The sequence below is a fragment of the Rhipicephalus sanguineus genome, chromosome 9, assembly GCF_013339695.2.
Source record: "Rhipicephalus sanguineus isolate Rsan-2018 chromosome 9, BIME_Rsan_1.4, whole genome shotgun sequence".
NCBI lineage: Eukaryota > Metazoa > Arthropoda > Arachnida > Ixodida > Ixodidae > Rhipicephalus > Rhipicephalus sanguineus.
In genome coordinates this window covers 55,007,444-55,034,186 of record NC_051184.2, presented here as the reverse complement: position 1 = coordinate 55,034,186, position 26,743 = coordinate 55,007,444, and the positions used below count along the sequence as shown (strand labels likewise).

Below are 26,743 nucleotides of genomic sequence, written 5' to 3'. Positions count from 1 at the left end.
CTTAAAATATGATATGAAGGCTGTTCAGCACGCACTGAAGTGTAAGTACACAATTATTCTTGCGTTAAACCTCAGTCGGAGAACAGTTTGCATGTATGGGAATAGGCACTGTGCCTTTGCGCTCAGCAGCGAAAATGACAGAGCTGAATTTATTTTATCCGGCACGAAGCCTGTCTTGTCAGTTGCCGCTGCTGGGATGTATTTAATGCGTAAACGCTCTTGCAAGCGGCCACATGTGCATGATGCCACCATGTGTCGCACGTGGCAACGGGACAGGGCAACCGCACTTTTCACTAGGGAGGTAATCGGCACTTGTTGCGAAACGGTCAAGCACGCACAAAACTTTTTTTTTTTTGTTCAATGCAAGCGCAAGGAAACGGTAAACGGCCTTCCAGCTTTAGTCCTGCACGGTGCATGGCTTGCAAGGAAGCAAACCAAGTCTCTAAACAAACATCCACGCATGGCTCCAAAATCGCTAAATTTGAGTTTAATGAGATGTAACAGACAATAATGCCAAGGAAAGTGTAGGGGACGTTATTTGAAGTAATTGTGTTATAAATATGAAGGAAGTAAAATGGACGAAAAGATAACTTGCCGCTGGCAGGTTCGGTCCCTGCCGGCGGCAAGTTATCTTTTCGTCCACTTTACTTTCTTCACATTTATATAAATTACTTCAAATAACGTCCACTATACTTTCCTTGGCATTATTGTCTGTTAGTTCTCATTGATATTGTGTCTCACAAAGAAAAATGAGCCCTTAAAAGTCATCTTCTTTCCTGAATTTTAGTTTGTGGCACAGACAGAGGTAGACTAATTGACAGGACCAACTAGTGTAGGTGAAAAAAAAAAAAGATGACATTGGGATAAGCAGGCATTGCACAATGATTTTCTATAAGAGTTCCGTTTTCCTAGGCTATATAAGCACATACTAGTTGGACCGAAACCAGACACAAGCAAATGTTCTCAATTTTACGCCAATCGCTGAATGCCTAGTTCCTCGCTGCCTCTGAAGCAGAGTGTAAAAGAGTACAATTTACTGTCAAATAAGCCATTCCTAGAAACACTGTGGCTACTTAAGGGCTTTCGCTTGAAATGCCAAGGTTTAATGTGTGAAAAGAAAAACTTGGAGAGAGGGATCACAGCAATTCGAAAGTTTACAGACCGCGAGACCCGAGTAAAGGCTGACTATCTCCGCAGCCTCGAGACACGGCCTGCTGTCTGCATTACCAGTCTGTACTAATCGTCATCCTAAATTAATCGCACTTCATACGCTGTTAGTCTTGCCGTAGTGCTGCATGATTTTACTCTGGCTACAGCCAAAAGCAGCTCGGAAATTCAACGTTTTCTCGAATTCTGTGGACCGCAAGCTTTTGCAGTCGAATGCAAGTTTGAATGACTTCGCACCCTCACAGGCCCCGTTCGTTATGCATCACTTTTTTCTACATGAAAGAGGTAAGGAGGCAGGGGAACCTGAGCATAGTTCGTTAAGCGCTCAAACGAAGTACACTCATGGGACATGGCTACAGGAAGCATTGGCGAAGCACAAAAATGCCTCTGATAACGGCTACCTAGCTCTATACATACAACACACTTATCTCTAGCCTTTGGCTGCTGCTTATCACAGCTCGAGCTTCGCCGCAGCGGAAAAAATTGATATGAGCAGTACCAAAGCGATGCCTAAAAAGCTTGCACTCTTTTATGAGGTCTGGGAGTGTTTTTCTTCTTAAAAATCCAATATGTTACTACCTTTCATGTGTTCAATCTCTTGAAGCATAGCAGAATTGCCAAGAGCACAGTACACTTACACAAGGTTAAAAAGTACACATTTGCAGCATACTGCTGCAAGTACAGACAGCAGATAGTTGACCATCGTAATCACACATTTCACGCTGGCTAGCATTTACACTATGCAAATAGAAGAGGTTATTCCTATTGCTACATGCAGTCAAGAAACGGAATGGATTCCGATGACAGTGGCTGGCAATGGAAACGATCACATGTGCACCCAAGCAGCTGAATGCACACAACATGGCATCTATTACAAATCAGTTTTGCCCTCAACCCATGAGTTCACGCCCAGGCTAAGCACGGCTTATTTGTGACTGGTTTTGCACAACAACATTCATACCACAGACGTACGGCTCGGTCAAACATCGTTGCCGTCAGGCACAGTTAAATTGCGACTTTCGTGACATAGTGAGACACTAAACCGTGGAATGCATCATACTGGTTTTGACTTCGGTAAGCTTTTAACATGACAACTTTTGTGACACAAACACTCAGTAGCTTCTTGTTTTAGAAAAAGCAGTAGCACATTGTGCATCAATACTTGTACGCTAACGAAAAACACACATTAAAGACCTCGCAAGCAGATGCGTACATGAACATCGCTTACTGGGAATTTTAAAAGTGCCTCACACAGAGGTCTCGTGTGATAGGATTTCGCTGGTGTCACAAAACTGAAGTACAATCGGTACTCTGGAATGTTTCAAACACGGTACAGACCACCGTTCTCTTACAGTCCTTTTCTGACAATTAATGTTCCACGCTAAGCAAAATGTTTCACGACAACTTTACAGATCAAAAACCGAAAATAGGGCACTGGGCACAGAGTCACGGAGGTGCACCGCATTGACACTTTTTCCTAACGTGGTTTAAACGTCACACGTCATAAAACATTATGAGGTGTCACAAGATGCATCTTGCAAAGCAATGTGGCTGCATTTCGACACGCATACAGTGCAGTTTTCATGGCTGTTGTTGTTAGTAAGAACAGATGTGCATAATAAGAGCAACTTTCTCTCTGTGACATGTCCAGGAAAATCTGACTTTTTCTGGAGAGCACTTGTAGAATAGATGGCATTGGTTCCTCCTCATGCAGCTATACGGCACATCATCGTAACGTGTGAGTGAAGCACCGCACATAACGGGACAAATCGGAGATGCAGGTAAACAGAACACTCACTTGTGTCTCTCGGCTTTATCTTGTTTCATGCGCTGCTTCACGCATACACACACACACACACATTGTAATGATTAGTCACCAGGTCATCCAACTGTCAACCTGGCTGCGCAGCGCATAACTTTTCTTTATGCTCGCAAATGCAGCGCACCTCAAGTCTGAACTGAAAGCTGGTGCGTTTCCTCTGACAGGGAGCTACGCTGAAAATGAGTTTCAACATGCTGCTTGTGTGTCGGTAAAAAACATGACATTGGAACCGGTCGATTCCCATCTTTCGCTTTTTTTTTTCAACAGAAAATTCAAGTACACGTGCGCACCATTGGGGAGATCACCTGAGGCTGCACATGTGTTCGGAAATAGGACAACAAAATCGTCTCAATAAGCAAAATTATATCAATTAGCCAGTTTTTTATAATTTGGCCATCACTGTTTCTCAGTATTACAAAGAAAACGCTGCTACGCATAAGACGTGTAGGAAACATTCATGGTCTGGCAACTCATATCATATCCTGCATCGTGACAGTTGTGTCACAAGTTCAGAGCTTTCATCACATTATTTCCACCTGCAAACGTGCATTTCGTGACGATGGCTTCTCTAAAGGCGTTAACATGCTGCCCCCCTAGACACAGCACACACAAGCTTTGCTGTGGAAGATTTTGCCATCTCGTTCATTTCCCTCAAGAACAAAACAAAGCTGCGTTCGATTTCTGATGCAGGCTCATTGCTTCACACCAGGAAACTAGCCACAGTTTGATTTCGACAAATGAAAGCTAGATGCATGCATGGACCATTGCCACGGTCCTAGCATCCTTGAACGGAAACTAGGCTTTCATTCCCTTTGACGCATACCAAGCCGTGACAGTTTCCAATGTCACAGTACGTCACAACACATGCTGAGCAGTGACAAGTCCCTCCATCATAATGCACGCTAAGCCGTGACTGTTTCTACACGTCACACCTTACACCATGACAGGTTCCACCGTCACAGCACATGCAAGGACGTGACGGGTTCCACCGTCACAATGCATGCTGAGCAGTGACACGTCCCTCTGTCATGATGCACGCTATGGCATGACAGTTTCCACTGTCACACCTCATAGTACTAGGCTGTGATGCGTTCTACCGTCACAATGCATGCAAGAACGTGACGGGTTCCAGCATCACAACATGGCGGTTTCATCTGCGCAGCGAGCACTCTAGGCAAGCGGCAAAGAAGAGCAGGAGTTGCACTAGCAGTAGGAAAGTGGCCGTCTTCTGTGGATCCTGTAGGGGCTCTGACATTCACTTGGGCACCAACCCTCTTGACTCGGGGTAACAATTGCTCGCAGCCGACGACGACGCATCGGAAGCCAAGTCCGGTGGCTCCTGATGGCGGTGGCGTGCCGACTTTGACCTGCAAGCATGCGTGTTGTGCATCATTTTAGGGTTCGTGACGTAAAATTAATTGCGTGTGTGGAAAATTTAGCAAAAGAAACAGCATGGTGGCAAGGCATGCAGATTTCTACACACACACAGGGCTTACAGCTGAGCAGTACGTTTGTGCATAATAGATGCCTCTGGTCAACTTGGGAACTACTTTCATTTTAACTTTGTTGCTCTGCAAGTGCAAATGCATTTTAATTTCGCAAGTTCAGTGAAACTACAAATGCACGTTTGGTGAATTGGGTTGTACTCGTGGTGACAACCAAAAACTCAGCACAAAGACAAAGAAAACATGAGACATATGTTTATAAAGTGTCACATTTTGAATTATAGAAACACAGGATCAACATCACTGAATACTATGAATTCATGCTGGCAAATCTGCACAACTTTAAGCCTGACCAGCTGGTGCAACTGCATGGCATAACAGTGCATTTTTTCTGAAGTCTTCTACATAACTTAAAGTAAACACATCACAGAGTGGAGCAATGTTAAACATCCGGTTTAAGAAGAGTGCAAAGCACTCATAGCCAAGTGGGGTGACTAAGTGATTATGCCAAGTAAGGCAAATGCAATCACGTGGAAGCAAGCATGCTGCCAGAAATGACTGAACTTTTAGGAAGGAAGGGAAATTAGTATGCAAAACCAAAATTAATGTGACAAGACTGTCGTGTGTGGGTTAGGATGAAATAAATGGATAATTTACAGCAAAAAGAAAAAAATGACAGAAAGTAGGTACAAGAGAGTGTTTCTTGTCCATGCTGTTCTAACCTAAAATCGCAAAATTTCTTTGCATTGGTGCTCGGATATGTTTGTGCAGGAAAGTCCACCTCGTTTAAAAGCTTCTGGATCCCACAGTGCTGTGATATTAGTGCATATGTAATTAGTGTGCTGTGTGCAGAGAAAAGGAGAATTAACTGCACCTAGAGCGATGACTTTTCTCTCTTCGGTTTTGTCTCGGTTCACCGTGCAGTTGAAAGATGCTTAGACTGCGGAGAGAGAGAAGGGCACACGGTGCTGTGTTAAAGCGTATACAGACTGGAAGGAGAAAGCGCCGTCTTCGTGAACTTCAGTAAATGTTTTACGATTGCACATCCGCACAACTGCTAAGCATTGTTGAAGCAGCATTGTTATACAGGAAGAAAGACCCTCAAATTTATACGTATTTGCCTAGACACACAGCTGACAGTAATCGGAAGAAATGGCAACGGAATGCATGACCTAAAGGAATGCCTCAATTCTTTAAAAGGGCACTAAAGAGAAAAATGACTTCGGGTATATTAATAAAATTGTCCACAATATCAAAAATGCCACTGTTGGTGCAAGAAAATGCTTGGTAAGCCAGAAAAGGTGCGGGAGGGACAAAAATGGGTAGCAACACTGCCTTGAAGTTTCCGCAGCGGTTCACAGTTACGTTACATAATTTGACAATGTCTGCAGGGGCCTACGTAATTATGTTATCAGTTAAAAGAGGATTACACTGAGCTTGACGCCACCAGACACTTCGCATGGCAAGTTTCAGAAACTTATGTTCGGTCAGTGTGGCCGAAATAGAAAAATAGTCACAGTTCTGCCAAAGCGATGATGGCAATAGCAATGCATCCAACAGCTATAAAAAGGTTCGCAGTTTTACTGGCCCCATATATTGCAGTTAGCACTCCTGCACTAGTTAAAGTGACAAGCATGGTGTCTGCGCCCACCGGCAAACACAAACACGTCTCTTGATGACTGTGAACAATGCAAACAGAAGCGAGCAAACGCGTTATGTTGCTTCCTGAGCTAAAGTGTGCTACAACATGAAGTACACAGAGATTAGGAACAATTTGAGGGGAACACACCATACTACGTATGCACAGTACTCAACGGATTGAAACGCGAAAATTCAAGGCGAAGTAATGCACATACCTTCACTTCCAGCGTCTACTGTTTGTGTCATATCGGTCTAATCTTTGCTCAAACACTTACATCAGAGCCACTGTTACCTTTAGCAACCAAATTTGGTCCGACATGATGTAGTTTTCATGAGCAATTGTTCGTAGCAGTCATTATACTAAAAAAACGATGTTGCGTTTCAGTCCGTGAGTACTGTACTATTGGCATCGAATGAAACGCAAACAACAGCAAGCATTGGCAATAGTATAATGCGCGCCGTCCAGTCATCGTCATTGACAAGTGCGCACATCCGGTTTGGCCTGTCCACAATGATAACTGGGAGGCGAGCACTATACCACTGCCAATGCTTGCCGCTGTTCGCGTTTCATTTGATGCTGATAATGCATACATACACTCAAACCTCATTATAACAGTCGCATTTGACACGAAAATGACTTCGTTATATCCGAAAATTCGTTATAAGCGTATATTCGAACCACTGTATCTATTACCAAGGCTATTTTTTCATATACTTCGTTATAACCGATAATTCGTTATATCCGAGTTCGTTATATCGAGGTTTTAGTGTATATGCAAGCAGCCCATGTTGGCTTCGGCCTCTCTCTCCCTTTCGCAAAGTTGTGACCTCCCTGAACAAAGGGACACGTAAAGAAAGCACTGGGCCAGGGGTAGTCATTTTCTCGAACTTGCGGCCTCGCTCACCTGGCATCGATGTCGAGGTCTTCCTCTTCCCTCAAGGCATCGTCCAGCACGGCCTTGAGATGGGGCGACATGGCGGGGGCATTGTAGTCTCGTGTCGTTCTCACTGGCATGTCCAGTTCCACCTGTAGGATGTGCTCGCCCTGCAGCATTGTTCCCTTAGAGTAAGCCGAGCCGTCTCTCAAGTCAACACTGCTCCACCCAACGGGCATTTCTTGACAAGGCACACAAGAGAGGCAACTGTTGCTATGTATTGTCTGAGTAGTTATGCAAGAGCATATCTTTACAGCAATTTGTGACCACATCAATGAAGATAAAGAAAGAGAAATGAGAGAAATATAGGGACGTTAACCTGAAGATCTTCTGGAGTGTGATTCTACACTAGAGGGAAAGGGGAAAGAGAGATGGAAAGGGCAGTGAAGACAAAAGGCAGGCGTATTAAAAAAAAAAAAGAGCAGGTGTGGAACAGAAGAATGACGGTCTCTCTAACAAGCCACTACCATGTGAGAATTTCAGTAATGCCTCGGAATAACTTTCAGTGCGCCAAATGTTTAGGTTGGCATTCTAGGACCGTCTGCTTCAAAAGTGGTCGGTCATCTAGATGGGCCAGCCTGGACCGTAGCGATGGCCTACGTGTGCTGTATTGTGGCAAATGACAAAGCACATCAGTCGAAACGAAAGGCCTGTTCAATTGGAGTGAACTGTAAGCTGTGTTCAGCTACAAACAATATGACATTTGTGATAGGCGATGTCAACTGAGTGGGTAGCATTAAAGCAAGCAGGAAATGTTCTTATTGTTTCTTGCCTTCTGTGCTGTTTACGTTAACCACTGCTAATGTGTGTTAACTAGTGTTCATGTTAGATGGCTCGATCTTTTATCATGATATCGCAGACTTCCTTCCCTGAAAGATAGCATCTGGTACTTCCAAAAAGCGAAGTGTTATACCTTTGACTTGAGGCTTGACTTAGCTGAAGGTGGTCTCAGCGGTTCCATAGCCCTGAAAAGGCAAGCACACCTGCCTTGATGCTTCCGTAAACAGACATTCGTCGTCACGTAGCTACAGGCTAACACTCCTAGGGTTCCACAAGTACTCAAACTTTGATATAACGAACACGGATATAACGAATTATCGGTTATAACGAAGTAAATGAAGAGTAGTCTTGTCATAGATACGGTGTCACAGATAAGCGTTTCTAACGAATTTTCGGATATAACGAAGTTATTTTCGTGGCAGATGTGACTGCTATAATGAGGTTTGAGTGTATAAATGTCCAAGAAGATGGACAGTGGAGCAACCAGCGTCCAGCAGAACCGGTACCACACTGCATGCATAGTGTGGAGGTTGTGGGTTTGGACCCTTCTGGCACTGAGTTGTTTTTTTCCATATCATTTCCCTTCATCTCATAACCACTGCACTTCAATTAAAAACTATGAATTCTGCAATGCTTTCCTTGACCTCCTGCTGTATGGCCTGACAGAAAGAGGCGTTTCGATCTATACAAGTTCTTGTTCATTCGACTGATGAAGTATTTCTTAAGTAGTTTACTTTCATGTGCTTTCACGGAGAATGATTGAGTGACTAAAGGTAAACCTGATACTTTTTTTTTAATCGTGCACTTAAAGTGTCAGCACTGGCACACCGTGCCATCACAGATTACCAAGTCTGCTGTGCGTTTTGGAAGTCCTGTGGAAAAAAATAAAAGCTTAGAAAATTTGCCGATTCGGAAGCATGGTCACCTGAATTCTAGATTTCTCCTCACTACTATATATAATTTCCTTTGTTATGTTGATGTTTCTTAGATTGCAGTTTCTTAGTTGCCATTACAGTGCAGTCAGTGGTACAAATTATATGTAACATGCGATTAGGATAGCGACAGCTCGCATGGTATAAAGGCATAACCTAAAAGCAGATGCTCATGCCGATGCTTTTGAGTTCACAAACATTTATTAGTGCACAAATAAATAAACAATAATACTGTTAACGTTAAAAAATGTGTAGAGGCGTACCCTGGAACTTCGGAGAGTGGCAGCAGAGCCCACTGATCCTCGTCTTCATCGTAGACAACTCGCGAAAGAATTTTTACCTTCTCTTCAGGTGGGATGAAGTTTTCGATGATGAGGTATCTGCAGATAGCATACACCAATGGATTAAGACAAAAAATACAGTTTGCTTCGCTTTCTCAGGGTTATTCTGAAAAAAAGAAAGTAATACCCAGAAAAAATTGTAACAGAGTTTATCTCTGGCGAGTGTCGATGAGAGTGCAGTAGTATTTCAGCATTTTCGTGCACTCTGACACAATTTGTATGTTTTTTTTATATGCTTACCGCGACTAGATCAGGGCTTTCAAGTTCACCTCAACTAGCGGGTCGCAGTCACGAAATTTAGTCCCGCAAGGGCAGAAACAGTGAGAAAGTGTGTGTGGGGGGGGGGGGGGGACTTTAACAAAATGTCAGCTAACATTGCCATTTGAAAGAAGGCCTTTCCTTTATCTCATATAGTACTGTGAGTCATTTCTTACAGGAATTTGATGCCAGGATTCAAACAACATATCGATACTGATCTGCATAATGACCAAAATCTGGATGCCGACTCTAGAGTTCATGTTCCGCGGTTATGTTTCAACACATGGTGACCACATGAGGTGTCTCACAAAAAAGAATGCCCGAGTCTAGTCATGTCTATGAGACGAAGACAGTCGCGTGTGGGCTGGGCCGCTAGCTAAAGGTCCGCGGGCCAAATGCGGCATGCGGGTCATGTGTTTCAGATCCCTGGACTAGATCTGCGACACTGAGGGCAATTTTGTTTCACTGGTAGGTGGTTCACTGCTGACATGAGCACCCAGACAAGACCCAGACAAACGTTTGTGTGCAACTCTGTCATCTGGAGCGAGACTCACTTGAGTTTGAGTTCCTTGGTGAGTTCGTTCTGGGTCTGTTCGAGATCGCGTCGTTCTTTCGAGTGTTCCTCTTGGAGGTCCTGGATCTCGGTCTTCACTGACTGCAGCTTTGCAAACAGCTGTGTCATATTGTTTTTGGTAATGAGGCAAAAAAAAAAACAAAGAAGGAAGGATGCAATGTAAGAAGATTCATCGCGCATTAGATGCCCGAAGTCAGTTAAAAGTGATTCAAACCTTTCTGAGCTTCTTGGTCTTGATGTCGACTTCCTGCTGGAGCGATGTGTAAGTCTCTTTTATCTCCGAGGTGCCCTCCTCTTGCATTTCAAGCTGTTGCTGCATCTCCCGTTCGCGCCGCTGCACATTGGACAAGAAGTGCTTTTAATTGAATTTTGGGGTTTCTTGAAATCATTTTATTTGCCATTCCATATATTTACAGATACAGATGGGGGGTTTGTAGCATTAAAGCTGTCCTTGAACAGCTTCATAAGTGTACGACCCTTTCATTTGGCATGGAGGCAGCATCACTTATGCGTGCATAGAAGAACAGACTGTTGGGTGAGTTGGTAATGCATTATGTGGAAAACTGCACGAAACACGTAGACATGCGTGAGATGCACTAGTGTTGTTCGTTTCTTCCCTTGTCTACGTTTTTTGCGCAGTTTTCCACATTATATGTGCATCTATATACACACTTATACGTACTTATTCATGCATGTAGATATATATAGCAGCATGCATATGCCTCAGCATGTTTCACACTCACATTTTCCTCTTAGTGTCAACAAAATCCAAAATCAAACAGGTACATATGACAACAAGATATTGCATGGAAACCGATTATGTCACTTTTAGTTTTTCAGGAGAGATCAAAGCCAAAATACGATTATGAAGCACCCTGTGGTGGGGGGCTCTGGATTAATTTTGACATCAAAACATCCAACAGTGATGAGCAATACCTTTTGGTCGGTGTCCTTTCTTTTTTTCTTGAACAGCGCATGTGCATAAGTCTGCGCAATACATGGGTTGTGAAAGAGAGGGTAACGCGCACCTTCTGCTCGGCGATCTCCTGGCGTCGCTGCTCGAGGGCCCGCTGCTGCTCGTTGGTGTGGTCGACGATGTTCTTGTCGCCCGACAGGAGCTTGCTCTCCATGGCGCGCACCTTCAGGGCCAGCTTGTCGGCCGCCTCCTGCTCCCGTAGCAGCTGCTCCTGCCGCTTCTGCACTTCACCCAACAGGCGTTCCCGCTCCTGCAAGGTAGAACGACAAGCGTCACCAACCAGGCGGTCGTATCCTTAAACCACCCTCCTGTTGGGAACGCCAACAGGTGTTCCCGCTCCTGCAAGGCAGAATGCTTGGCGTCACCACCAGGGGGTGGTATCCTTAAAGGGGCATGACACCAAAATTTTGCATCTTGTTTTTTCTGTTGCGATAAGTAGTTAACGACCCACTTATCACGGCTGGAAAGCTCGTTTGCTTGAGCGCGCAACCGTTAATTATTTGGAGACGGTTTTATAGCGCCCAGTCGCAGTTTTGGTTTCACAGAGCGCCGAGGGAGGCAGGACCCAGAGTGGTGGCTGTGTAAGCATAGCTGGCTACGTGAGCACACAAAACCGCGTGCACATGAGCACCGCGTTGACAACTCTTTTCAACGGAGGCTTCCTGGTGCTGCTACAATGCCCTCTGAGGCGTTGTAAATATGTGTGACCCCCCCAAGATGCACTGCTGAGGCGAGGACATCAGCCTTTGTACTCCCGTGCAAGTCTCCCCTTCTTTCCGTTGAAAATATCTGCTAGGAGTCGGTGGGAGAAAGCGCCCGCAACAATCATGGCAGCCAACACAAACTCGTGACGCAGGTGGTGCTTGGTTGTTTACAAGAACACCAAAGGCGCGTTTCGCGTGGAGTGGGGCGCGTGGAGTGGGGCGCGTGGAGTGGGGCGACGCGCACTTTAAACGTGATTTTAAATATGTTCTAGGCTATATTATCCGTTGATATTTCGTAGATGATTCGTGTGTGTCCACATAAATCCATCACACGGTTATCTCGCCTTCGAAATTTTGTGTTAGTGCTCCTTTAAACCCCACTCCATCCACCCCCCTTCCTTCTGCACCCCAATGCAAATTGTGGGGTTATTTTCTCACTCCATGTAACTCTAAATGTAACGCCTCGCCGAACAACAGGCATTCCTGCTCCTGCAAGGCAACACAATTGGTGTCATCATCCAGGGGGTTGTGTCCTTAAAGGCCCTCCTCCACTGCCACGCCCCATTGCAAACTGAATAGGTAGAGGGTTACATTTACACTTCAGGTAACTCTATTAGTAATGGCAACACTGTTGCCTTTTGCTGGTAACATGCCCATGACTAGGAATGTGCTCCTTCTCAGCACCGACACAGTGAAATGTGGAAAGCAACCAGCACTGAGCCGGAAGATGATGCCCCATTGAATTGATGCCCTAGCCAACAACATTACAACTAGACAAACTGTAGGCACTCAAAGCAGTAATAGCTCACAGGCCAGCCACAGTGAATGATATATAGTACCAGCAACAAAGTGGCAAAAGGGAAGCAAAAAAAAGAGAATTTCAGTGAAGTGCTCATTCAGGAAACTACTCCTGTGGCATTTTATTACGGGACAGCAAGACTGCAATATTTCTGGCAACCCAAAATGCTTTGATGTTGGCATAAACACCAATAAGTAGCGTTCAAGGTACAGTGGCTGTTCCGATGGGATTTTACACCTAAGTACACATAAAAGCATGGTATTTGAAGGTTGCTTCTGATGCTCTGATAGAGCTGTTGTTGGAAGTCCAATTTTAAACTGCCTATTCATCACCATGGAACCGTGCAGCATAACACCTCCTTTCTGTCTAGATATGTATGATACAATAAAGAAGGACACGAAAGGTGTTATGGTTCAGTACGCTGATGAATCAGTTTTCAGAATCCAAAGCTACTGCACAGTTTCTTTATCTCATTTCGAACTTTTACATTCCGTTTCACTGTCATCAGATGACTGTTCCTTTTGTTACAAACAGGAAAGCCTTGGCATCGAGTATGCCATTAACTTCAATGCAGTGTGCTGTGAAATATTAGATTGGGGTGAGACAATAAACGACAACTTGCCTCTGCTATGAGACTGTGGTCATTCAAGATGGCCACCCTTTCCTCGTCCAGCGTCAGTTGCATGGACGACGGTGACGTGGCTCGATCGTCGTCTACGTCGCCGTCGGTCAGTTCGTCTGCTCCAGGGGACACCTCCTTGGACGACGGCCGTTTCTTTTTCTTTTTGATGTCTCGGGCTGCCAGTTGGGCCTTCAACCTGTTGCAAAATATTTGTGCAATGAACTGAAAGAAATCTTCCATCAGCAGCTGCTTTTAGAGTCACTCTATTCTTCATTTTACTTCCGTTCTACCTTCCATTAAAACAATTAGCTGTACAGCAACAGAAGCAGCTTTCATACAGCAACTGTGATGTGTCCATCTGTAACACCAAATCAGCTGCCACACACCCTTCATCTAAATTACAAAATTTATGTAAAGCTTTCACAAGACAAACTGAAATCGCCAGTGCCTGAACGTAACCACACTCCTTCAGTCACAATGTCACGCTTGAAACAAACAAAAACAGTTGCGCATTACCTTCAAGCAAAGGAAGACGTTATATAAGTGTACATCACCTACTTAATGATACCATATTTTCATGTATAGCACACGCAAGAAAAAAAAAATCATGGGAGATGAATATAGAATGGGAATAGGCCTCGTGGCGTCAGCTTCATGACAATGAGCTTTGCACAGTCGTAAGTTCACTTTTGAAGTGTGTGCTGCTATTATACAAAGAAAAGCAGGGAGGACATTGATGAATGAACGTACTAAGCAAAACTGCCGGTATGTGCCAATGAGCAGATGATTGAATGAAGTTAACGCACCGAAGCAGAACCAAGACTATGAGAGAAGCCATAGCAAAAGGGCTCTGCATGATTGATTCGGCCACCTGGAGTTTGTTGAAGTCTCAGTGCTCAGTACGAGATCCTCTTCGCATTCTGTCACCACCAATACGCTGCAGCGACTGTAGCCATGAGTTGAAATTCCAATTTTGTGCCGAGTATACTAGAATGTTACAACTGCTGGGCCTCGGCAGTGAGTCTATGCCGATAACTGACTACGGTTTCACGTGCACAATCCTCAATGTTTCGGAGAACGGTGATTTGGGCAAGTTGGTTGGAATTCATCTTTTGTCTTCGTCTTTCACCTTCGGTTGGTGTCTCTTTTGTCTTCGTCCTCATGTGTATGCACTGTTTTCAAGATGAATCCTCATTGTGCCTGTGTGAACGGTCTAGGGGAAAAATCTCTGCCTCGACTGTTTGTACTAAACGACGATCCGTTAGTATGTGCCGAGGCAGGCCATGTACCACGAAAGTTCAGTGTAATAATGATTGTACTATATTTGCCAGAAAGGCGAAAATGGCTTTGTTGGCGACGCACAAGCAACCATTTTGAATGTTTTCGTGATGCACAAGCAACCATCGTGGAAGTTTTGGTACATCACGCCATCGCAACTAGCCAGACCGCTGCGTGAAGTCACCAGAATTAGTACTGCAGCCCGACGTCAACCTAGTGTCGATGTCGGTAGGTGCGCCATGGAAAAATTGACTTTAATATCAAAATAAGATATCTTATCAGCATTTGCTGAGCTTCACACTTGCTCAGAGCTGTCTCTGTATTCGGGAGACTTGTATGGCAGAGTGAACTCCCCTTCGAAAAAAAAAGAAAGGCGTCAGTGCCCCTTTAAAAGGCAGCTGGAAGCTGTTAACACACCTGGATATCTCCTGCTGGAATTCTCTCAGCAATGCATCCTTCGGGTCTTCGTTCACACGCGGCCTGTTCCTGATGTTCTTCGCCCGGTTGGCATACCTGTTCGCGCGCATTGAGGTGAAAAGAATATGTCAGCAGTGTTCAGAGATTGCAACATGCTCTCGTAAGCAGCTGTTCCACATTTCAGTCAGACAAAAAGCACTCGGCTCGTACCTTAGCGTCGTCAGCGTCTCCTCGTAGTTGTAGCTCGCTGGACCAATGTTGGCGACCATGATGGTTTTTGCATTGCCCCCGAGAGAGTCTGCCATTAAAAGATGGTGAGAAATCGCAGTACACAAAGGTCACATTGGTTATTGAAGGTCACATGAGCCACTGTCATAATGTCAAAGGTCAACGTCGTAATGGTGGCTTCAACAGGAACCTTCAGTTCTGATCTATTTCCCCATTAAAATATGTGAATCATGAAAATCCTATGTCCTAGCAATTCCCAAATTAAACTGAATAAACCGCGTGGAACTTAAAGAATGTTGAATCCTGCTGCCATTTCAATTTAAGGCTTCTACGTCTTAAAATAACACTTCCAAGAATTGGCAATTGAAAAAGAACTCAAGCAACGAACTTATTAATAAATCCACACTGGGAAAAATCAATCCCACAAACGGTATCCCTTGAAGTGTCTAATGTGGATGAACGTGATAGATTGGTTACGGCTGATTGCTTACATTATGCAAGTTTGCAAAAACCCTACACATAAATTAGTAAGGGTATATGTATTTCAGGTCGATGCGTAATGTATCTGCCATCTTGAATGCCATGACTGATGCAGTTCACTGTATTACGATGCTATTCATTTTCAATGCAGAATTATGATGCTGTAAACACAATGGCTTTCTTTTTATTATTATTTTTGTTGGTTTTGGCAGAAGAATCTGAAGGCCGGAATTTTTTTTTTTTAATCTGCTTTCGAAAATTGAGTCATCTACAACATATAACCAAGTTCTTTCAGTGGATAACCAGCACAACAATTTCCACCTCGTTGTCACTAGACGCAATTTTTCAATATTTAGACAGTTATTATCTGTTCACCTTAAGTGTTAAACATCACCAATTCAATTCCTTCACTGTTTGCTTAGGTATTACGTTTTTCTTTGTGACAAATACTGCTGTCTGCATTCTGTTAATTTTTATGCTTTTTCTACATGTTAACTGATGTCATTATCATCCCCTTCCTGAGTGCTTACAATGGTCTAATAATTTGATAATTTAATAATCAGCTCTCTTACTGCACTGCTTTTCAAAAGTTTACCTTTAAGGGTAAAGTAAACGATAATGGCGATAACGAGATTACAAATTTAATTAGAAGTTTTCTAGGTAAAGCCTCCTCCAATAAATCCAAACTTTTGAATGTGGCACGACAGTAGTTTGGGCACTGACCTTGTAGTAGCCGCGTAAGCTTGGAGTCCCTGTAAGGCACGTGGGAACTTTTTCCATCCACCAGCGCTGATATGACGTTGCCCAGCGCAGAAAGCGAAAGGTTGATCTTGATGGCTTCTTTTTGCCGATCGCCCTGGCACAGAACGAGACACGAGAAATTAAACACACGCAGCTCAGCTCCAGAAAACAACTTGCACGTGAACCGTGCTTAAAAGTACAAAATAAAAAGACTACACAAAGCCATACTTTGGTAAAGCAAAGTCTCCTTTGATGCGAAAACACGATCATTATGTATGATAATCGCTGTGAGGAGATATATTCATTCCATGCAGATGTTGACGAGAAGCAGAGTACTTTTCAGTCAGTCAAACATTTTTTAATTAAACGTAATTAATTGCAAAGAAATTTATATACAGGAAGTGCCCTCGAACTCTGCTTAAGAGTTGTGGAAGGACTCAGTAGATTAAGAATTAATATTCGTACACATTACTAAAATTCAGACAAATTGCAGGTGCACATGTAAAATGGTAACTGGAAACATGGAACAAAATAAGAAACGTCAATAATAGCAAGCAGCAGAAAAAGCAATACAACAACATTGAAAGCTCTGAAACTCTCTTTTGACAGACGTGTTATAACGCTTGAACTCGAGTGCAGTTCTTTTAAATCCTGCTCCCGCTGATATATGGCAACTGTGGCTGAGTGATTATCAAACTTGCCACAGTAGCATAAACCACGATACCAAAGTACATTTTTTTTCCCCTCATGAAGAATGAGGATTGGTTAGTGACTTACGGACGTTCCTGTCTTGGCTTGTCTCTCACTGCCAGCCAAGTCAACGAGGTTAAGTTTCCCGACGCGGATGTGATGCTTGCCATCCGGTCCGAGCTGTAAAATAAGTAAATAAAATAAAAATTTACGAGTTTTGGTGACGAACATTTTGCGTATGAGCTTCGCCGCACTTTCTGCCACAAAAGTAGTCTTCGCTCAAAGAGCTTTTGTGGTGCAAGAAAAAAAAACTTACGTCACTGTGCTCCACGGTGATTATGAATATAGCGTGCGATCTTGAACTGTGCAAGTTCATGTTTGTAGCCCTGTAGAATAAGGAAAAGAAAGGTATTAACTAAGGCATCCAGGAAACCGACAGGATGATAGCAAAGTTACATCAGTTGGATACTTCCAGATTTCGATCACAACAATGCCAGATTTGTTTTCTGTACTATGCTTTCAACCAGGGGCGTAGCCAGGGGGGGGGGGGAGGTTGGGGGGGTTCAAACCTCCCCCGAAATTTTTCAGTTTTGCTGGCGTATATGTACACGTGCACATACAAACACACGCACGAACATACATAAAGTACGGTTGAACCCCCCCCCCCCCCCGAAAAAAATTTCTGGCTACGCCCCTGCTTTCAACAGTTTGTCCAGGTTTGCTAAGCCTACCCTGGCTTCACGCCTTGGAAGTGAATGGGAAGCCTATGCCTTTGTACAGAACAACCACGATGTGCTAAAGTCAGTGTGCAAACAGTAAGAGAAGAACCAACACAGAAGATGATACAAGAGCATTGAATGTTTGCAACTTAGCCAGACAAACATTTGTACTTCCACATTTCTTTGCTCCATAGTGTTCTGTGCCGTTCATATTTAGCTGTAGTGCGAAGGTACAAAGCAGAAATGGAACAATAACAGGGTGCGCATATGAAACATCTGGGTCACAAAGAAACACAGAGACCGTTGAACTGGAACAGATACATTAGCAAGATGAAAAAAGTTGCAGAAGTTAGTTAAGACTGGCCACATTTAAATTCGAAAAAAAAAGAGCACAAAAACAAAAAAAAACAGAGCAGAAGAATGGTAGCACTTGTGTATGTTCATTTTTCCTACTTGGGCTCCATCTTGTTGCTATACATTCGGCTACAGTGAGCCTTCGTCGACGTGCTGGATTTTCTGTTTTGCGCTGTTCCTTTTCTCTAACTGTACAATGAATCAACCACGTTGCCCAGGCAGCAGTAATAGTAAATGTGTAAGGAGTGCATACCCTACGGATCGATTCTGGTTTCCAACTGCCATGACGTGCTCAATCTCCTTGATGCTCTTGCACACAAATGAAGACAAGTCCTGCACCACAAAAATGACAAGCACAACACTGTGTCACAACCTGTTGTATACGCTGGTCTGTTGCAAATACGACAATACTTGCTATCAGTAATGACTGCTGAAGTTATGATTTGATCTCCTTACTTTAACGTAAACTCCAGTGTCAGGCCTCTCTTTCAGCTCCAACCGCTTTGACTGGTCCTTTGAGATCAAGTCTCTGATCTCCTCCTGCACAAAACAGCGGATGCAGCGGTTGCTAAAGGATTGCTGACCATCACTCAATCGATCAATTGATCAATCAGTCAACCAATCAATCAGTCAATCAATCAGTCAATCAATCATCTGATCTCCTCCTGCACAAAACAGCAGATGTAGTGGCTGCTAAAGGATTACTGACAATCAATCAATCAATCAATCAATCAATCAATCAATCGCTCAATCAGTCAACCAATCAATCAGTCAATCAATCATCTGATCTCCTGCACAAAACAGCAGATGTAGTGGTTGCCATAGGATTACTGGCTTTCAATCAATCAATCAAGTATCTGATCTCCTCCTGCGCAAAGCAGCAAAAGTAGCTATTGCTAAAAGATTACTGATATGATATTTCCAATCAATCAATCAATCAATCAATCAATCAATCATCAATCAATCAATCAATTCTTTACTCTGAAGAATAAAGAGTTGGAGGTCTCTATGGCACCCATTTTGATGATCTCACCTGATAAATCTCAAGATACGAAGCCCTGACAAGGTACTGCTGATTATGAGATCTTGCAATATGGCTGAAGATGTGCTCGAAGGAATTGGGAATGACACCACGGCACTCGGGGTTGTTAGGAATTCCTGCAAAAAGTAATTAAGGGAAAGTGAAAGGACAAGAATAAACCATGACACAAGAACAGGCAAAATGATCTAACACCGCAAACACCAGTTCATACATAAGTACACGGTAAAATAAGTTGGATATTCAATGACAACTATTCATGTGCTAAGTTAAACATGTGCCATACCAACAAATTTCTTAATCTTATCAATTCCTTTAATTTCTGTCTCTCTCTGTCTTGCTCCCTCCACTTCATCTTACTGTCCTTAACAGTGTTTCTGTTACGCTACAGGTTGTCCAGTTCGCACATTATATGGACTGCCCCAACTCCAGCATTTTTTGCTTACGGTACCTTTGACACCTCATTTTGAAGCACTACAGAGTACTATGACAGCACACCTTTTATGAGAGGACAAAAAAAAACAAACTCATCCAGAGTTTTGCAGCACGAAGCTCTATACAGACTTCTTGGAAAGAAGGCTTCAATTGATGGCTTTGAAAATCTTGGTCACGGGTTTGAATTCCAGACCTGGATTAACATGTTCATCAACTAGGAAGCTTTCTATCAGAAAAATCCATATGGTTTTCCTTTCTTCCTTCATGCTACAAACAGATGGACAACAGTTTTGTCCTATCATCCACCTTAATCCACATTGCGGACTTCTGCAGACTTTGCTTGCCATGTTCAGTACACTTTCCATTTGGCTGGTTGAAGTTGCTTTTTCCCGTCAGACAAAAGCACTCGTTGTTTGAGGAAAGTGTGGATTTCAAGTACTACACGTCAGTTGCTAGTCTGGCAAGGTGTTGTGTCTGCCTTCCTGTGCGTTTGAGTCTTTTTTTTTTTTCACTGGTTTTATCAAGCGTCGCTGCCAGATGTTCTCCATTAAAATAAAACAATGACAACGACATCTAGCAAATAATAGCTACAACTAGCAAACAAAAATTGGGTCTGGAAACATTAGCACGTTACCTTCCATAGTGTAAGTCTTCCCAGTGCCGGTCTGACCGTACGCAAAAATGGTGCCATTGAATCCCAGAAGCACAGATTCAACCAAAGGCCTGAATGTCTCGTCGTAGAGATCCACCTGTTTCGAGCTGCGGGACGAAAACAAGGATTTCGTTTCAAGCACAGACTGCCACAGTTGAAAGTCTTGATGGTTAGATCACGAAAGAGCGCCACTGTTATACAGTAGAGCCTCGTTATGTTTCGTAGGGGACCACGAGAAAAGAACGCACAATGCGGAAAAACGTGACATCCAATAATAATTCGTTCAAGTTTTGGTGCATAAAACTGTAGTGTAGAGAAACGATGACAACATAAGGTTGCACACTATAATAAATGTGTGTGGTTTATTGGCCAGATGGCAGAAATACACTGTAATCTCATTATAACAGTTACATCTGACACGAAAATAACTTCGTTATATCCGAAAATTCGTTATAAACGTACATTCATAACACTGTACCTATGACAAGACTATTTTCGTTATAACCGATAATTCGTTATATCCATGTTCGTTATATCGTGGTTTGAGTGTATAGGTAATTGTAGGGCAAAGGTGAAAGGCATACGGCATGTGGGCTTCTGATCCTATCAGAAAGCCTAAATGTGCATGTATGTAGGTTTTCAGGTACTAATCAGAAGTGTTGGTAAGATACAAGAAGCCATTCTACTGTTCCTTGTAAAGACAGCACTACAAAACATTTGCCATGAGCATTTCCAGCAGCAATGGGTAGCGTCCAACAGAATTAATGTCACAGTTGTTGGATGTAACAGCCGGAAAGGAAAATGTAAGAATTGGGAAGTTAATACGCTTGACTCCATGGGAGCAATACGGTAACGGAATTTCAGAGCACAAGTCGGGAAAACGTAACAGGCGGGAATTTATTAGTTGTTGACTATATGAACTGCAGCAGGATCTCGTTAAATGGAACTTGAAGGGACCAGGAAAACGTGTTCCACTTAACAAGACCTTCGTCTACTGAAAAAGATGTAAGCATGCGCAGCACCCGAACATGAAACCAAGCAAAATTAGAAGCAGATGTTGCACGTTAGCTTCAGTTTCTTTTAGACAGTTTCTATTTACCAAGACTCTACTGCAGTACCCTTGAAAATCATTGCACAGATGTGTGGAAGGAGGGTGACTCACTTGCAATCGTAGACCGCATCAAAAGTGTATTGCTTCACAGAATCGGCATCCCCTGCTTTAAGGTTTCGAATAGTCACGACGCCAGTGTCCGGGTACAGGTCAACGATCCTGCAAGAACAAGGACAGGGCGGTGTGACAAATGGCTTTTTGTGTACAGCACTGTCACTTGTTAAAGAAAGCTATTACAGCTGAAAATGATACTCTTCTACAATGTTTTCAGGAAAGTGTGGTTGGTGTGAAGTATCTGCTAACCGTTTCAGGTTCAATGACGTACATGTACGCCACCGCTTGTATGTCTAAAACACGCACCTTTTTCAGTCATTTTTCTTGCTTGGCAAGTGCTGCCACATTGCAGGAATATATGGAATTTTTTTTTCTTGCGCCGATGTCTCTCCGTTTCTTATGCTTTACTACAGCGATGATCCGGCTAGTTTTGGTTTCGTCCTTCGGCTGGTCCCCACTTGTTGCGCCAGCAAAACTGATGGCTTTCTAGTTTAGAATCTTTTAAAAGGTGACCGATTTGTCGCTCTCTCGTTTATTTCTCCCCGGTAAGCGATTACGCCTGTTTCCATGCAGGCGCTGACTGACACAAAACGATGCCGCTGTAGTTGCATTTCCTGTTTCGGGGACTTGCAAAAACCGCTTCTGCCTCGTTCGCGATAAGACGAATGATTATTATAGGTTTCTGACTTGTTTTTGCTTTCTGGACACGCTCACAACTACGTAGTTTTCTTCAGTGCGCTCACCCATGCAGTTTGCTTGTGCTATGGAAGTGTGCGCCAGCTTCTCTGCTGCGAGTCTGAATTGCCGCTTGACTGCCAAGTCAGAATGTGATTCAGTAAATGTCAGCCCGTCGTACAAGGAGTAACTTACGAGTTAAGACCCCAATGTTGATGAGCGAGCGACATCTCAGAAGCATGCGCTGTGAGACGATGCTGATTGGATGAAAAGTGACTTTTCAATTTTCTTCTGAACTATTTCGCAATCCCAGAGTATATATTCTAGGATGGCTCCTCTATCATTACATATTTACATTTGGCCTCAGCGTATAATTACTGAAACATGCTGGTAAGGTGTACTGGGTTAGTGTAAGTTCTGGTTTGAAGGCACCTCCAGTCTGGACACGCTGGACAGCCCGAGGTCTGTCCAATTTTGGGCTAGGAGATGGATATATACACCTCGACCTTCTATAGGATTGAATAATGTCACCACATCATAAGAGTACTATTATAAGAGTCTAGCCCTATCCTTCTGATCCGTCTCCTCCTTGGCCAGAGCCCCCTGTGACGTGCTCATTAGTTTATTATCACAGTTTGCTGACAACAGCGTTCGATTGCAGTCACAATGTACATTTCATGGCTTTCTTTTACTGCTAACTTAACCTTGGTTGAACATTGAATTTATTCACTTAATTTTTAGGCTTGTGGACCATCCAAAACCATCAGCTGATGAAAAGAAATGTGTCAAGTTGCAAACAAATATAGCTAATGTGCTTCTTCATGCACCAATTGTGGCATCTGGGCACACTCTGTGAAACACACTCTATCTATTTACACTCTATGAAAAGACACCTCTGAACAATTTCAAACACGCACTCGGCATTGGCACTATAAAAGGCTCAAGAATATGCGCCTCACCTTTCGTGGCCATCAGCGATTTCTTGCTCGCTAAGTGGCCGACACCTGACGACGACTTTGACAGATTCTGATTTTGCTGACCTTGCCTGTAGGATAGACAAAAAAAAAATGTGGGCACGGTATAGCTACTGAAAGTCATCTACTATATTTTTTTCATACGTAAACAGCCTTTACTTTTTTTGTGTGTGTTTGCTCATCGTAGCCATAGCAGTGTGGGGTGCTTATAAATTTGAAATGAAACAAGAAATCTACAAACTGTGCAGAAACAGATGTTTTACTAGTCCTACGCAGAAATTCCCATGCTCTGGTAGAAACTGCAGTACTAACGCATAAGTTTTACAAGTAAACAAGTTGCCGGCTTGAGCCATAACATAAATTTTCATTATCTTGTTGTCCGTACTGTTGTTTTCAACACATTGGTGTAAAGAATATCAGCCTACAGTTTGAAAAGAACTGAGCTTGATCATTAGCAGCATCAGCTTCTTTTGCTATGTGACTGTTACTATGTATTCGCAAGCTTCTTAATCTGTTGATGTCTTACAAAGAGCATGCTTACATTTGTCTACAAAATATGTTCTTTTTTTTTGCAGGCTGGAGTTGTTCCGGGACGTGTTCTGGCAAATCAGTATTTCACCTGATTCAAATAAACTTTAAACAGGGTGGCTGGCCTGCTACTTTTTTCATGTGATTCGAGGCTGAGCAATTAAAAATCAAATTCACTTAATTAAAGCTTTTTTGGCTTCTCATGCTGGGGGAACGTTGTGCGAGAAACTGCCGATTTGTTTCGTTTCCGGCACGCGAGTTGCCAGAATGTGTTGACACTTAAAGTCTCAACTGCACATCAACCATGTCGACGGGTTGTTCCTACAAGAACTGTCATCCCGAACACGTTAGGGTAATATGCACATCTAACTGAATTCTTTTACTGGCCACATTTCAGTTTTTGTAAGGCTAGGTATTGATTTGAGTACTTGAACGGACATGTTAACATTCTCAGCCGCATACTGCTGTGCTTTTGTACGCTGTTGAAATTTACTAATGATGTACACCATTGAAATTTAACGAATGCAACATCTGTTTACCACTCACTGTTTGTGTTTAAACTTAAGATATATGAGGACCGAGAGAAAACACAAACAACGACACAGGCGGTGTTCATGTTTTTTTCTCGCCGTTCTCATCGTTTGTTAGTGATAAACCCATGTCATCTAGCATAAATACCAAGCAGGGTCAAATTCAGGTTTGTCTAAAGAACACTCACCATATCTACAGCTTTGCCCATTTCTTCAAGCTGCTCGAAGTCGCTGCTGCTTATTTAGAGGACTCTTCAGAAAATAAATAAAATTTTAGAGTTGCTGGGCTTAAAGAAGGGGTGTCTGGAAAAGAGATAGATAAAAATGCAGCAAAAAAGAGGAGTTTTATCACAAACTTGTCACTCATTTTCGAACTTTTGTGTCACTACTTTCCACTACTTCTTGTGCCTCTAACGAGCGACACTGCTCTCAGACATTGCTAGTTTAGGACCAAAAGATCGTGAATTGTTTCAAATTACGCTTAAGGTTCAGCACACACGCTAACAAACGTAGCCATTCAAATTCTTGCTGTTCTTCATTCACTTTTTTTTTTTCCATTCTGCGGCACCAGTCTTGGCGCTGAATGGCAAAAACTTTAAAATGAAATGCCTGTATGAATTAAGTGTACAGCTATGATGCAGTACATAAACCGCCAAATAAAGCAGTACCAAATGATTGGGACTAAATACGCTATGTCATTAAGAGTATTTCCTAAAAAGTTAGTCACATGGAGCAGGAAATGGACAACCGCCCCTCTCTAAGAAAAGGAAATTCGGGCTACGTTACGAGCGGCTTGGAGGGTGTTGCTGCAGTTTCTCAGAGAAATTGGACTGAGTGACACACTGTGAGGTTCCAGTGACAATGTTGATGCTTGGACAATGCTATTGCCATGATTTTGTAGTGTCGTTACTGACTCTTATGCTGTGTCATTCTTTCCCATCCCCTTTCTCCTCCCTAAGGAGTTGGTAATCCGAAATTTCCTCCGGTTAACCTCCCGGTCCATCCTTCACGTTTTCCTTTCTGTCTCTGTGTATTATGCGTAAAATTCACTGGTACAAGATGACCGTGCTGATCCTTGGACAATCTTACCAAACGTACACGTCCCTATACTCCGTTTCATACATCAGATGAAACGCTGTAGAGGCTTGCGAGACTTCTCGCAGTAAATGCGTTTGCACCTACGACGTGCTTGCTTTCTTTTGTTTTTTTTTAGGCTGAGTAATACATAAATTGTATTGTGCCTTGTAAACAAGCTCCTTTATATGGCTATCATTATGTTTCAGCCCACCGAGCGTTTCGTTGTTTTCAGTTTTTGGTATTTTATTTGCAGCCGGTCACGACGCCTCACGCGCAGGCTTACGCTCGATTCGCATGAGCATTTGTAACAAGGAAAGCCCACCAATAGATGCGCGCAGTTGTACATGTTGCTCACTCAACTCCTCACACAGCCTCAAAAGCGTTGCACTTAATGTGTGAAACGGCGTGTAGCTCTTTGTAATAGACCTATTTATGCATTAATTGTGCAAGAAAGCTCTGGAAGTGTACACTAATCATATACAGCTAGGGGTGCTACGCATATTCAGTATATTCGGGAGAATGAAAATTACCATTATTTAAGATCAGCTCATTTTGGTTAAGCGCCTGCAGTCACAACACTTGAACCTAGCATCCACGCTGACTGGAATAAAGATCTAGCACATCTTTCCATGTACTTCTATGCACATATACCTGAAGGAAACTAGCTATGCATTACCTCGATCTCGTAGAACAGCTAACATACGCTATGGCAGCCGTGGCAGGGTTTAATAGCTGCAATGTATTATGCGTAAGTGTCATTCGATCATCGAGCCTTGCACTCGGATTTTGATTTAGCTTTGCACACTTGCCGTGTACCTACCTATTATTAGTTAACTAACGTGCCTGACGCACTTGGCACGTTTCCACATGACCATCAATGGTCAAACATGGTGCCATTCCCTGCCAGTAAATTACGCTCGGTATTCGCAATCGCCGCTGAAGGGCAACATTATTATTTCATTGTATCGACGCGACGTTCCATATTAGCGAAGTTGATTAGCGTAATATCTAATTGCCAAGTCCGCATCCCAGCTTTCTGTTTTGAAGTGAGGCTTTTCCGATGCACGCCTACAAACTCCCACAGGTTACAAAACATTAACGGAATCGTGCTTATTCGAGTCAGCGATCGCTCGTAATGTGCATCGTTCGGTTTACATGATTCCAGAAATTTCGATCGCGGGGTGCATCGTGCTGGTTTGTGTTCACCATCCAAACGCGAAGTTCAGGGAACACGCTTAGATGGTGACGTCATTCGTCCCGAGCTATGAACACTTTCCACGAACCGCTCGGAACTGCGATGGTCGATTAAAAAGGCACGTACGGACCAACCTTTTACGTCGGTGTGGTCATAGTGGGCAATCCCCGATTTGGGCGAGGATCACGGACCAGCCATGACGGCGCGGAGCCTCTCGTCGTCGGTGTACAGCCCCGTACAGCCGCCTGTGGTTTCTCTTTATTTCGTTGTACATTTTTCGATATCGGAGAGCCCCTCCCCTCCGTCTCTGCGGAAGCGTTGAAGATGTGGTCTTCGTCACCGTGGTAACGAGGCTCCGGCTGAAACTTGTGTTGACTAATAAACAATTTTGAAACATGGTAGTTATGACGTATTTGTTTAAATAGCAACGCGCAAAAAAATAGCCTTTGAGACTTGTATTTAGTACTCAGAGATCACCGTTGTCATAACGCAATTTAGACCCAAGTTAAAGCAAAAGAACTAATGAACTTGTGGTTTCGGCAATAAAATTGAAAAGTAAGTTAAATACGC

At 43.3% G+C, this 26,743-nt stretch overlaps 1 protein-coding gene across 2 annotated transcripts; it reads right to left on the bottom strand.

Annotated features, from left to right (window-relative positions):
- Positions 1 to 642: 642 nt before the first annotated feature.
- Positions 643 to 26,478, bottom strand: LOC119405190 (kinesin-like protein KIF3B). 2 transcript variants are annotated; one of them, XM_037672001.2, is made up of 22 exons: positions 26,308 to 26,478; positions 24,090 to 24,204; positions 22,829 to 22,914; positions 21,192 to 21,299; positions 20,012 to 20,136; positions 18,937 to 19,061; positions 18,360 to 18,443; positions 18,157 to 18,236; positions 17,147 to 17,216; positions 16,918 to 17,010; positions 16,123 to 16,255; positions 14,902 to 14,989; positions 14,692 to 14,787; positions 12,997 to 13,192; positions 10,924 to 11,121; positions 10,110 to 10,229; positions 9,876 to 9,994; positions 8,986 to 9,102; positions 7,924 to 7,975; positions 6,981 to 7,120; positions 5,309 to 5,374; positions 643 to 4,356 (listed from the first exon to the last, which is right to left on the bottom strand). In XM_037672001.2, exons 2-22 carry the CDS (start codon positions 24,108 to 24,110, stop codon positions 4,245 to 4,247), a joined length of 2,229 nt encoding a protein of 742 aa, XP_037527929.1. In that variant the 5' UTR covers positions 24,111 to 24,204; positions 26,308 to 26,478; the 3' UTR covers positions 643 to 4,244. The 2 variants fall into 2 exon arrangements, with proteins under 2 accessions (XP_037527929.1, XP_037527930.1); XM_037672002.2 differs by lacking the exon at positions 5,309 to 5,374 and having other exon boundaries at positions 26,308 to 26,477.
- Positions 26,479 to 26,743: the final 265 nt, after the last annotated feature.